Source organism: Buteo buteo, chromosome 16 (genome assembly GCF_964188355.1).
Source record: "Buteo buteo chromosome 16, bButBut1.hap1.1, whole genome shotgun sequence".
In the NCBI taxonomy this organism is placed as follows: Eukaryota; Metazoa; Chordata; class Aves; order Accipitriformes; family Accipitridae; genus Buteo; species Buteo buteo.
Window position 1 is genome coordinate 29,263,346 of NC_134186.1, and position 13,110 is coordinate 29,276,455.

Consider the following 13,110-nt stretch of genomic DNA (forward strand, 5'->3'; position numbering starts at 1 on the left):
CGCAGCCCCAGGGTGTGTGGGCTACCAAAGGGGTGGGAGCATGTGAAAACAACCACAAGCGTTCCCAAGACTGAGGAGGAGAAGGATGTGCCGCTGGTGAAGTGCCAGGAGGGCTGCAGCTCACTGTAACGGCACCCCAAAAGCTGGTCTCTAATAGCTTTCATTGCATTACTAAGGGGTATTGGCAATAATCAATCTGGGCTGTAAATGCTAGTATCATTGTAACCTGGCTGAAAACAACTGTTTGTCATCCTTCAACTGGGCTGCCAAAGCCGGCTTTAGACTGACAAGAAATGCTAATTCTTGGCTCCGCTTTGAAGGTGTGCTCCCTCGGGCACAGGAGAGGTTTTGGCGATGATCACCGTCCTCTTCCCAGAAGGGGAGCTGCTTCTTAGAAGCACCCAGCTGCCCCAGCAGCACTGCCAGCACCACCGGCACCGCCAGCACCACCAGCATCACCAGCACCGTCAGCATCGCCAGCATCACGCTCTGCTGCTAGAGGGGCAATGCCCCCCGGGGGTGCTGAGGTCCGGGGAGCCCTGCAACAGGCAAGGGAGAAATAAAGAATGGCAGAACCCTGCCAGGAGAGGGAAGGCAGCCAGTGAGCAGGGCGTTATCTGGGGCGAAGTGTTTCTAATCAGAAGTAAACCCATTCACAAAGTTCTGCTTGCGGAGTTTCTGGCAATAGCCACTTCCTTTGTGGCAAAAAAAAAGAGCAAGATAAATAAAAACAAGGAAGCGGAGCTCTGACGTAGCCGCAGTTACAAAACCATTCCCGACTCCCCCACGATCCCACTGCGGCTGGTGGGGGCAGCGCCCGCGCTGCCGAGGGGTGCACCGGGGACAGGGCACGGAGAGGAGCCGGTGGGACAAGTGCAGGGACCTTGTGGTGACTAGATTTTTTTCTTCATGCAACCATCCTGGGAGGATCCGCTTCGGGATATGGATCCAAAAGGAGCATGAGATGCCAAGACACTGACGCTGATCAGCCCGAGCCCAGCTGGAAAGACAGCCCTTGCCTGCTGCTTCACCAAAGCTAACAGTTAAGCGCGATGTTTTCCTTCGTATCTACCCCTCACTTTCCTTTCCTCCAGCATCCACTGCCAGCAGCTACATCCCTCCCACCCTCTCCCGGTGAGCGGCAGCACTCTCCCCATGTCCTCTCCCCACTGCCCTGCACTTGCCTTTTGCTTCTGATGGTGAACCTCCCTCTCCCTCCCCTCCTGTCTCCCTCTCCCACCCCACAATGTCCACCACTCCCCTCCCCAGCACGTCCCGCTTGCCCTCCGGTGATGCCTTCCCGGTGCAGGGAGCTGGCAAGGGGCCGCAGGGCTCAGCCCCAGCTTCTCCATCCACTAACTCTCCATCCGTTCTGACCGCAGCCAGGAACCACATCCCACTACCTGCCCAGCGTCCATCCATGGAGGTGAACAACATGGTCCCACCTAGCGCATCACCCACGCCAACCAGCGACGAAGACCCGTGCAGGATAGACGTCACCGATGTGGCCGTAGACACGGTCACGCTGCTCATCTGCCTCTGTGGGCTGGTGGGGAACGGGGCCGTCCTCTGGTTCCTCGGCTTCCGCATCCGCAGGAACCCCATCACCGTCTACATCCTCAACCTGGCCGTCGCCGACTTCACCTTCCTCCTCTTCACGGCCACCTCATCCCTCCTCTACATGATGGAGAATGTCTTCTGCTCCGCTGTCGTGTCCCTGATGTACCTGAGGTCGCTTTTCCTGCTCTCGCTCTTCTCCTACAACATGGGCCTGTACCTCCTGACGGCCATCAGCATCGAGAGGTGCGTGTCCATCCTCTGCCCGCTCTGGTACCGCTGCCGCCGCCCCCAGCGCTTGTCGGCCGTGGCGTGTGCCCTGCTCTGGGCCCTCTCCATCGCTGTCATTGCTGCAGTGACTTCTCTCTGCCTGCTGCACGAGCACGAGCAGTGCCGGCTGGCTCTCATCTCCATGTACGTCCTCAACTTCCTTATTTTTGCCCCACCTATGGTCGTTTGCAGCACAATCCTCTTCATTAAGGTCCAGTGTGGCTCCCAGCAGCGCCAACCCCGGAGGCTCCACATCGTTATCTTCCTCACCGTCCTCTTCTTCCTCCTCTTCGCTCTTCCCCTCAGCATCTGGAATTTCCTGCAGCAGTTCAGCTACACTGTCGTGCTCTCCCAGGTTGTGTTCCTGCTCGCCTGCATCAACAGCAGCATCAAACCCTTCATCTATTTTTTGGTGGGGAGCTGCCGGAGGCACTGCTCCTTGGTGTCCCTCCAGGTCACCTTCCAGAAGGTCTTTGAGGAGCCAGAAGACAACACTACATGCAGCAACGATACTACGATGGACACGCTGGCCCCAGCCTGTTGAAGCCTTTCCACCACCCTACTTAAGGCCCCCGGGACAGTGGCTGAGGATTTCCTTGAGTAACCAGATGACTAACCATCGGCAGTATTTCCCCGATGTCACCCTCTCGCGGTGTAATCCTGCCCCCTGCAGAAGGGGAGAGCAGCGGCCTCGCCAAGGTCCATGTGGGGAGGGATGCTCTGCGGGGAGCGCGTTGGAGCACCGCTTTCCTCCTCCCTGCCAGCCCACCCCAGTCCCTAGGGCACTATCCCCCCAAGCACAACATGCCCCAGAGGACCACATTCCCAAAAATCCCCTGCTGCTTTTTGGGATGAGCGTTGCCTTTGGGAAACTCTGACTCACGTACAGAGCGGGGGTAAAACCCATTCAGTGTCTTAAGCCCCTCTCCCTATCCGGCATCCCAGCCTGCGCAGCCTCTCTGAGCTCTGCTCCGCTCCCACCTCCTGCAATGCCGGCGGGGGGGACCGCTGCCCCTCGCCAGGCTCTGCCAAGGCCCCGGCACCCTCCCACCGGTACCCGGTTCCTCTGTGTCACTGCTGCCTGATATCAATAAACAGCATCGTGCACCCTGAGCTGCCCTCAGTCCGTGTGCCAGCGCTTGCTGGCTTCGTCTGGGTCCTGCTGCCGGCCGGGGGTGCGGGTGGAGGGAGGGGAGATGGACACACAGCTGGTGGTCTCCGGAGCAAAAATGATGCCAACTGCCCGCAGCTGGGACCGCGCCAGCACACCCGATGCAGGCAGGATGGGCCCGGGGGTACGGCAGTGCCCCCAGGCTGTTTTATTAGTGTCACAGCAAATACCTCCCCAAATTATTTTTTTTTTAATTTTGTGAGCCAGGTGTAAGTGTAAAGGACTCTTCTTTTTCTCCTGAAATTCTTCTTCTCCCCTGGCTTCAGCAGGCTGGAGCATTTCTCCTTCTTCAGCAGGCCGGGATGGTGCAGCAGCAAGAGGAGGAGTCCGCGGTCCCCAGCCCGGCCACCACCTTCCAGGAGCAAGTTGCCACATCTGTTGGTCACCACAGGCTCCACGGGGCATCACTTGCCTCCCTGTGGCTTTGCCAAGGTCTCGGCCGGTCACCGTCACAGCGGCGGGGAGAGCCGTGGGTGTGCAGAAAGACGGTGCCGGAGCCGGCAGCGGTGCGTCGGACACCTCCGGACCAAGCCCCATGGCACGGGCCTCAGTTTCCCCCAGGGAAGGGAGGAAGGGACGTTGCCCATCCTCGGGCTGCACCGGGGACGCGCTGAGCTGCTCGGTGCAGCCCCCCCACCCCCCCACACCCCACAGGCACATCTGGGGCTGCTGTTCCTCCTGTCCTGATGAGTGTGACCCCCACCACCCCCCACCCCCACCCTACCACGACCCACCCCCCCCATTCAGCCCCCCCACCTCCCACCCACCCACCCCCTCCCCAGGGTCCAGTGTTTCCCTATGGGCTGCTCACCCCCGGGCCACCCCCAGAAGGTTTGGGGGGGGGTTTGGGGGAGACCCTCACTCCACAGAGGTTCATCCCCGGTACCCCAGCCCCTTGCAAACCTCCCCCCCCCCCCTCGCCCCCACGGGCGGCCAGAGAGGAACGAGAGGCGGCGGATGGAGCCAGCGGCGTTTATTGGGGTGGGAGGACCGGGACCAGGACCGGGACCGGGACCGGGCAGGGAAGGGCAGAACAGCCCCGGCGGGAGGAGCAGAGGCTTTGCCGGTGTTTCCCGCAGGCAGCTCCCGAACCGGGGCCGGGGGAAGGGGCGGAGATGGGGGGGGATGCAGGAGCGGGGCTGTCGGGCAGCGGCCGCCGGAGCCCCCGCACCGAGCCCCGGAGAGCCGCTTCCCCCGGGGCCGGGGCGGCCCCCGGGAGGGGTTTTGGAGGTCTCCCATCTCCTCTTCCCTCGCTGGAGGGCAGCAAAGCCCAGCGGGACGCGCTCCGAGCCGGGGAGCGGCAGCTCGGGAGGGTGCCGAGCAGGGGATGGGATGGGATGGGGATGGGATGGGATGGGGATGGGATGGGGAAGGGGATGGGATTGGGTTGGGATGAGATTGGGGATGGGATGGGGATGGGATTGGGTTGGGGATGGGATTGAGCTGGGGATGGGATTGAGCTGGGATGGGATTGGGTTGGGATGAGATTTGGCTGGGATGGGGATGGGATTGGGTTGGGAATGGGATGGGGATGGGAATGGGTTGGGGATGGGGTGGGGATGGGAATGGGATTGGGTTGGGATGAGATTTGGCTGGGATGGGGATGGGATTGGGTTGGGAATGGGATGGGGATGGGAATGGGTTGGGGATGGGATTGAGTTGGGGATGGGATGGGGTTGAGTTGGGATGAGGATGGGGTTGGGTCAGGGATGAGAACAAGCTGGGATCAAGACGGGATGGGATAAGGGAGGGGATGCATCTCGACACACAGCTGTAGGAAAGTGATCTCGCAGGCCTGGCTGGGAGCAAGGGCAGGCAGCTGAGCGTGAAGCCAGGGTGGGCAGCAAAGCTGGTGTGAACACAGAGGCCTCTTAGCTGGAGATCGTGGTGACCCCCGTTTCTTCAAAGACCTTCCGGAAGGCATCCTGGAGGGACACCAAGGAGCAGTGCCTCCGGCAGCTCCCCACCAAAAAATAGATGAAGGGGTTGATGCTGCTGTTGATGCAGGCGAGCAGGAACACAACCTGGGAGAACACAATGGTGTAGCTGAACTGCTGCAGGAAATTCCAGATGCTGAGGGGAACCCCAAAGATGAGGAAGAAGAGGACGGTGAGGAAGATAACGATGTAGAGCCTCCTGGGCTGACGTCGCTTGGAGCCACACAGGACCTTAAAGAACAGGATCACGTTGGAAATGACCATGGGTGGGGCAAAAATAAGGAAGTTGAGGACGTACATGGAGATGAGAGCCAGCCGGCACTGCTCGTGCTCGTGCAGCAGGCAGAGAGAAGTCACTGCAGCAATGACAGCGATGGAGAGGGCCCAGAGCAGGGCACACGCCACGGCCGACAAGCGCTGGGGGCGGCGGCAGCGGTACCAGAGCGGGCAGAGGATGGACACGCACCTCTCGATGCTGATGGCCGTCAGGAGGTACAGGCCCATGTTGTAGGAGAAGAGCGAGAGCAGGAAAAGCGACCTCAGGTACATCAGGGACACGACAGCGGAGCAGAAGACATTCTCCATCATGTAGAGGAGGGATGAGGTGACCATGAAGAGGAGGAAGGTGAAGTCGGCGACGGCCAGGTTGAGGATGTAGACGGTGATGGGGTTCCTGCGGATACGGAAGCCGAGGAACCAGAGGACGGCCCCGTTCCCCACCAGCCCGCAGAGGCAGATGAGCAGCGTGACCGTGTCTACGGCCACATCGGTGACGTCTATCCTGCACGGGTCTTCTCCGTCGGTCTCCGGCACAGGTGATGTGGGAGGTGGGGATGTCTGGTTCAGCTCCATGGCGGGAGGTGGGACGTGGTCCCCAGCTGCGGTCAGAGCGGACGGGGAGTGAGTGGGACCCCGAAGGATGCGTCAGGGAGAGGGGTCCTGCTGGTGTGGCACAGCAGGGCTGGGGACAGGGGGGTGACGGGAGGGCTGGGGAGGCGGCTGCCTCACCAGTGATGGGCTGGGGGGGGGGGGGTGCAGGCGACCCGAGGGAGGATGCACATGGGAGCAGTGAGAGGGGCTGTGGGGAGCTCCGGGGAGACGCGAGCAGCTCCTCCGATCCCGACCCCCTACCTTTCCAGGCAGCAGCCCGGGGCCGACCTGCCCACGCGTCCGAGCACGGCACGCTCCCTCCCTCTGGCTCTCCTTGCCACGATCTTCTCAGATGAGGAGAACTGGGGTCTCCGCGTCCTCAGAAGACCCGAACAACCCGTCTCGCCTCCAAATAACGCTGGTCTTTCGGGCGTTTCTGCAAGATCACAGGTCAGGTGGTAAGAGAGCATTGGGCAGTTTCAGAGACACAGGCTGCATCACAGAACCTCTTCTGTCAAATTTCTGTTGGTCTTGCGGGAAAGGAAATGTTTTGTCCGAGAGAATACCCCAGAGGATGAATACTGCAGCAGCTACATCTTGCTGTGAAGAATCTTGATGCTTTTAAGATTCAACCTGATATCTCATTAGACTGGTAATTACCACCTTTCTAATTGTTTTATTGTGCTCCAGTTCCCCCCCCCCCCCCCCCCCGCCCTAATGCTGGCATCCTTCTGAGATTGTTCATTACTGTGTGCATTTCCCTTCCAGCCTCCCGGCATGTGAATCGCCGCTGTCTCTCCTCCATCTTTTCCGTGCATCAGGCCTGGGTGGCAATTTGGTGTTCAAGCCATCGGTTCAGACTTACCCCGGCTGGTCTGGGGGCTGCAGTGCCCTCCTGGACTGGCTGGTACCCACCGAGGGAGCCGGGGGGGGTGGTCCGGCAGCAGGACAGCAGATGAGCCAGCCATAGGGCTGGGGGGAATGGCAGGGAACGGCACACATGATCCCCCCTGTCCCTCCTTGCACCCCTATTCCAGAAGCACCCATTCACCCCTGCCGAAGCCTTGGGGTGGCAGAGGAGGGCACCGGCGGAGGGGAGGGGGTCTTGGGGACCTCTAAGTTGGGATGTGGGGGACACGGTCTCTTTTTTCTCCCCAGAGTGGCACCGGCTGCCCTCTGTGTCCCCTCCAGCCACTGGGCCCCCCCTTGCTAGTGGGGCAACACGGCCGGATGGTGGGCAAAGCACCCACCCAGCGCCGGGTGCCATCTGCTCCTCCAGCAAGGGCAGAAAGCCGCTTTTTCTGCTCATTAAGGCGGCTAATTACCGCTAGGACTGCTAACCCCCCTGCCTGGGTGGCTGGTGCACCCACGGCAGGGCTGGGGGAGCCGGCGGGAGGGGGAACCCCCGCACAGGGCTCCCTGAGCTCGGCCACCACCCAGAAACGCTCCATGTCCCAAATCCCTCGTGTCCGAGCATCCTCTGAGCTCCCACCTCCCAGAGCGGGGTCACGGGCGTCCCCGTCCCGGGGGAGGTGGGCAAGAATCGCTGTGGGTAATACGGGGTGGTCAGCGTGGGGTCCACGCACAGCACCATCTGGATCCCTGGGAACAGCACCGGGTTGGCACGTCCCCCACCAAAGCGGGGTATTGCAGCCCGTCCCTGGGGGTCACCAGGAAAAGACCGTGGGCTGGGGGCTGCCCACACCAGCCGGGTCCCGCTGGGTCGGGTGCCAGGGATGGAACTTCCCGGCAGGGAATGGCAAAGCACGGCACGGCCGGGCAGGGCTGGGCACGGCACGTCGCCCGGTGTGACGGAAAGGGTGGCACTGGCGGGGGGGGCCGGAGCTGTGAGTCACCCCCCCACACCCCGTGCCTCCCTCCACCCTGGACTTTGCCTCCTGTGGATGCTGGGAGCAATAAAACCTGGGCTCCGGCGGGGGCCGGGGTGTCGGGGAGGGCCCCCACCTGCAGCAGGCACTCGGCGGGCACACGCGTGTGTTTGCACGAGGACGGGAGCTGCGGGCGTGCAAGGGGGAGCCGCGCGAGCACGCGTGTGCACGTTACGTGCCCGCGCACGAGAGAACCTGCGTGGACGCCTGCAAGGAAGAAGCGGGCGTGCGAGGGGGGGCTGCGCGTGCAAAGTCGCCGCACGCGTGGGACGGGGTCGCACGTGCGCGTGCAACGGGGAGCGTGAGAGGGAGCGTTGCACGCGCAGGCGGGAGGCAGAGGCGAGCACCCGCGCGGCGGAAAGGTCCGGGACACGCGCGGGGAGCAGCCCTGCCACGCGTGCAAGGCGTCGTGTGCGTGCGAGCGTGCCCATAGGCGTGTGGGCACCCTGCCCGCCTGCCGGCGGTGCCCCGGCCGTCACCATCACCTGCGTGGCCCCAGCCCCGAGCGACGCCGCGGGCGGACCCGGTGGGTGGGTGGGTGGGTGGGTGGATGGGGGCCGTACCCTGGACCGGGCGGGTGCCTCCTGCCGCCCTGTCCCCGTCCCCGTCCCCGCCGAGGCCAGGCGGGTTTCGTGGCCTCACCGGCCGCCCCCATGCAGCAGGAGCGTGGCGGGGGGCAAAGCCCGTCACCCCCCCCCGAGACCGAGGTGAAGGCTGTCGTCGTGGGGGACGGGGGCTGCGGGAAGACGTCTTTGCTGGTGGCTTTCGCCAGGGGGGATTTCCCCAAGGTACGGGGCTCCCCGTCCGCTGGGGTGTCAGCCACGGTGGGATCCGGTCCACGGGTGGGGTCCCCGTCCCCGAGGGGGTCCCCACGCAGACGTGCCGTGGCCAGGGGAGGCCCCCCCGGGAGCGGCGGCAGGGGCGAAGGGCGGCGGGGGGGGGGACGAGGCTGGCACGGTGGCGGCAGCGGGGCCGTTTGCAGCAGGACGGGGGGCTGGGGGGGGCTGGGGAAGGGGGTGGCACGGTTTGGGGCTGATGGGGGTCCAGGGCGGTGCTCCCCCCACTCCTCGGTGGGTGGACGGGCACCTCTGCCTCACCTGGGGGGGGTCACAGGACGGGGAGCGGGGTCTGTGCCACGGCAAGGGCACGTAGGGGACCTGGGGGGGGGGAGCGGGGGTGGCCCACATTGACCCCAGAACTTCTCTCCCGGGCCCCCCCGGGTCCCACCGGGGCATCCCACCTGCCTGAGGCTCGGTGCTGCCTTGGGCTGAGGGGGGGCCACAGTCCCAGGGCTGTGGGGGACAAGGAGGCACCACCATCCTCTGCCCCCCCATTTCCCTCTCCCGACCCTGGCTACCTCCCCGTGCCCTGTCCTGCGCACACACCCCCGTGGGGGTCCCCTCTGCCGCTGCCCCCCCTCCACCGGCTGCCCACGGGCAGGTGGGACCTGTCCTCACCCTGTCCGTCCCCCCCCGTCCCCTGCCAGGTCTACGTCCCCACTGTGTTCGAGAAGTACACGGCCTCCCTCCAGGTCGGCAGCAAGCCCGTGAAGATCCACCTCTGGGACACGGCAGGTGGGACAGGAGGGAAGGGGGCAGGCAGTCGTGGGCCCCCCCCCCCCCCAACCTGTGGGTTTGGGGGGGTGTCCCACACCCGTGGGTCATATCTGAGAGGGGTGTCCCCATGCATTGACCATGGGAGATGGCGGGGGCGGGGGTTAACCCACGGCCGGCCAGCCGCCGGTCCCCAAGGATGTGACTCTCAGCAGTGCTGCCTTTCTGTCCCCAGAGCCCCGGGGTGCCCCCAGGGTAGGGGGGGACCCAGCCCGGTAGGGAACTGGTGCGTAATGGTCTGCTTCTCCGCCCGGCAGGACAGGAAGACTATGACAGGCTTCGCCCGCTGTCCTACTCGGACGCCAACGTTGTCCTCATCTGCTTTGACGTCACCGACCCCAACAGCTACGAAAACATCCTAACGAAGGTAACGCAGCCCCCAGGGGGGGACACGCTCCCACCCCGCGCGTCCTCCCCGTGGGAGGTAGCGTGGAGCTGGGACTGCTGCCCGTCCCATGTCCCCGTCCCCTGGGTGACACGTGTGTCTCCTCCCCCCCCCCCCCTCCACCAGTGGTACCCAGAGGTGAACCACTTCTGCAAGGGCATCCCAGTGCTGCTGGTGGGCTGCAAAACCGACCTGCGGCAGGACCGGGCTGTGCTGCGCAAGCTGCAGGAGAGACACTTGGAACACATCACCTACCAGCAGGCGAGTGCCAACCCCCCCGGACGGGTCGGGGACGTCACCCCAGCACAGGGCGGTGGGGGAGCCGGGGGTCTCCCAGAGTGGGGGTCTGACCCCAGGGGTCCCCACAGGGAGAGGCCATGGCCCGGCAGGTCCACGCCGTGTCCTACTTGGAGTGCTCGGCCAGGTACCAGGAGAACATCGGGGACATCTTCGTGGAGGCCTGCGGTGCCGCCATCAGTGCCGCCCGCCGAAACCAGCGCAGGAGGCGACCCAGGAGGGGCTGTGTGCTCTGCTGAGCCCCCCCCCCACCCCCGGCATCGTCCCCCGGGACCTGCTGCTGTCCCGCCCCTGTCCTGGGCTTAGGACAGCATCTTGGTTCCCAGCCACCGCCGGACCTCCGCTGCCACCGCTGCCACCGCTGCCACGCTCCTGCCCCCCCCCCCAAACCAGCCCTGTGGGGCTGGCACTGCCAGTCGCTGTGGGGTGCCAGCAGGAAAGCACCCCCCGGGCACAAAGATACTGTCCCACTGGGGAACCCAGCGTTGGAGCATCCTCTGCACCGAGCTGCCCAGGCAGATGGGGTCTGGAAGCAGAGAACTGATTTTTTTTTTTTTGGGGGGGGGGTCCCTTCCTGCTGGCAGGCCAGCGAGGGAGGGGTGACACGGGGTGATTTCGGTGCAGTTCTGCCATTAAAGCTCAACACTCGTCAGCGTGGCACAGTCCCTGCGGGCAGGAGCAGCCCCGGCACGGCGTCGGGGAGACACGGTCCTGCCATGGACCCGCTGCGGCCGGGCGGCCTCTGGGAACGAGCCCCCTCCTGCTTTTTGGCTGGGGCACACGTATACATGTATATAGGTGTGTGTGCATGTGTGCTGCGTGTGTGTGCGTGTGCTGCATATGTATGGGGGGGTGTGCTGCATGTATATAGGCATGTATGTGTGTGCTGCACGTATATAGGTGTATGCGTGTGCTGCATGTATAAAGGGGTGTATGGGGGTGTGCTGCGTGTGTATGTGTGTATGCTGTGTGTTTATAGGTGTGTGTGCTGCATGTATATAGGGGTGTATGTGTGTGTGCTGTGTGTATATAGGTGTGTATGCTTGTATGCTGTGTGGATAGAGGTGTGTGTGTGTGCTGCATGTATATGGGGTGTATGAGGGTGTGCTGTGTGTATATAGGGGGTGTGAGTGTGCACTGTGTGTGTATATAAATGTGTATAGGGGTGTGCTCTGTGTGTATAGGTGTGTATGCATGTGTTGCATGTATATAGGTGTGTATGTGTGCTGCATGTGTATACGTGCGTATGTGGCTGTGTTGCATGCGTATAGGTGTGTATGTGGCTGTGTTGCATGTATATAGGTGTGTATGGGGGTGTGCTGTGTGTATATGGGGGTCCTGCACATATATAGGTGTGTATGCGTGTGCTGTGTGTATATAGGGCGGTGCGTGCGCTGCGTGTGTATAGGTGTGTATATGCATGTGCTGCACGTATATAGGTATGTGTGTGTGCTGCATGTTTATAGGTGTATATGGGGGGTGCTGCATGTTTATAGGTGTGTATGGGGGTGTGCTGCGTGTATATGGGGGGGTGCTGCATGTTTATAGGTGTGTATGGGGGTGTGCTGCGTGTGTATGGGGGGGTGCTGCATGTTTATAGGTGTGTATGGGGGTGTGCTGCGTGTATACAGGTGTGTGTGCATGTGCTGCATGTGTACGGGGGGGGCGTGCTGCGTGTGTATAGGCGTGTGCCGCGTGTGTACAGGCGTGTGTATGTACGTCCGTAGGGGTTGTGCACATGCCCCCCTCCCTGCGTTGCCATGTCTGCAGGTACATACACGCACACACGTGTACCTGCGTGGGCGTCGGTGCGCGCACGCACAGGTGCGCGTCCAGCCGTCGGGAGACTCACGCACACGCGTGTCCCCGTGCCTGCGCCTCTCGATGCCCGCACGCGTGACCGCAGCCGTGTGCTGTGCTGCGGGCGGGGGTGAAGCCCGGGCGGACGCAGGTGCCCACGGGGGTGCGTGGGGAGGGAACGACCCCGCCCCCACGGAGCATGCGCGGGGTGGGCGGGGGGGAGGAGGTGGGACCCGCGGGGGCGGGGCCAACGGAGGGGGGCGGGGCCAGCGCTTAAGCCGCGCGTGCGCGCTCGCTCCCGCGCCGGCGGGGCGGGGCGAGTGAGGTGCGTGCGCGCGCCCGCGCGGTGCCCCGGCGCCGAAGCGGATCGGGGGCGGGAGGGGAGGGGAAGGGGGGGGGGGGAGCCGGCGCATGCGCGCAGAGGGCGGCGGGGGAGGCGGCGGGGGGGTCAGGGGAGGTTGCGGGCGGCGCAGGCGCAGTGCGGCGGCCGAGTCAGTGTGTATGTGAGACTCTGACGGGTTCAAAATGGCGGCGGCGGCTCCTGTGTGAGGAGGGGAACCGCGTCCCGGCCGGGGGGCGGCGGGTCGGCGGCGGTCGCGGTCGGCGGCGGGGCACGGCGCAGCGGGTGGCGGCTGGGCGGCGAGGCCGGCGGCGGTCCGGCACCCGGCGGCGGGGGGGTGCGGCGGGGCGCGGCGGCGGCGGCGGTGGCGGCGGGGGGACGCGGCGCCGGGCGGACGCGGCGCCGGGCCGGGGAGCGGGGCCCGCGGGAGCGGGCAGCGGCCCGGGGCGGCCGGCGGGGCTGTCAGCGCCCGCTCGCCGCGGCGGCCGCGCCGGGGACGGCGGGGCGCGGGGGGGGGGGGGAGGCGGCGGCGGCGGCGACGGGGCCGGGGGGGCGCGGGGCGGCGCGGCCGGCGGGCCGGGCCCGGGCCCGGGGCGCGATCGCTGCCTGACCCGGGGGTTTCTCCTCCGTCTCTTCTGTTTCTCCCCGTCTCGGCGGTAGAAGAGGACAAAGGCGCAGGAGAGACCTGGTGAGCCACTCGCTGGGAGCGGGGGGGGGGGGGGAGTGGGGGGGTCGGCGCCGGCCCGCCGCCCCCGGTCGACCCCTAAGTTTCCGCAAGTCCCCGGAGAGGGGCCGGGCGGCGGGCACCGGCCGCCGCCCCCGCTGGCTCGTACGGCGGGCGACGGGGCCGCTGCCCCGGCCGGGAGGGAGCGGGTGGGTCTCCCCTTCCTGGTGGCCCCCGGGAGGCCGGGCTGGGAAGTTGGTGGGCAGGGGGCGGCGGGAGGGTGGGGGGGGTTCCCGGCACCGGAGGGTGCCGGCTGA

At 64.9% G+C, this 13,110-nt stretch overlaps 4 protein-coding genes across 4 annotated transcripts in view; 3 read left to right on the forward strand and 1 right to left on the reverse strand.

Moving 5' to 3' along the window:
- The first annotated feature begins 776 nt into the window (after window positions 1–776).
- LOC142039976 (mas-related G-protein coupled receptor member H-like) lies at window positions 777–2,934 on the forward strand. Its single transcript, XM_075047136.1, has 2 exons — window positions 777–1,042; window positions 1,383–2,934. Exon 2 carries the CDS (start codon window positions 1,421–1,423, stop codon window positions 2,369–2,371), a length of 951 nt encoding a protein of 316 aa, XP_074903237.1. The 5' UTR covers window positions 777–1,042; window positions 1,383–1,420; the 3' UTR covers window positions 2,372–2,934.
- Window positions 2,935–4,869: 1,935 nt separating this feature from the next.
- Window positions 4,870–5,787, reverse strand: LOC142039977 (mas-related G-protein coupled receptor member H-like). The gene has a single exon (XM_075047137.1). The coding sequence runs from the start codon at window positions 5,785–5,787 to the stop codon at window positions 4,870–4,872; it is 918 nt and encodes a 305-aa protein (XP_074903238.1).
- Window positions 5,788–8,347: 2,560 nt separating this feature from the next.
- On the forward strand, window positions 8,348–10,228 carry RHOD (ras homolog family member D). Its single transcript, XM_075047138.1, has 5 exons — window positions 8,348–8,482; window positions 9,181–9,268; window positions 9,565–9,674; window positions 9,819–9,953; window positions 10,061–10,228. The coding sequence occupies exons 1-5, from the start codon at window positions 8,348–8,350 to the stop codon at window positions 10,226–10,228; spliced, it is 636 nt and encodes a 211-aa protein (XP_074903239.1).
- Window positions 10,229–12,232: 2,004 nt separating this feature from the next.
- Window positions 12,233–13,110, forward strand: part of KDM2A (lysine demethylase 2A) — a 52,145-nt gene continuing 51,267 nt past the window's right edge. Inside the window, exons 1-2 of the mRNA XM_075048337.1 lie at window positions 12,233–12,334; window positions 12,790–12,817. Coding sequence (XP_074904438.1) covers window positions 12,315–12,334; window positions 12,790–12,817 — 48 coding nt within the window. The 5' untranslated portion in view covers window positions 12,233–12,314. The remainder of the gene's footprint in view (window positions 12,335–12,789; window positions 12,818–13,110) is intronic.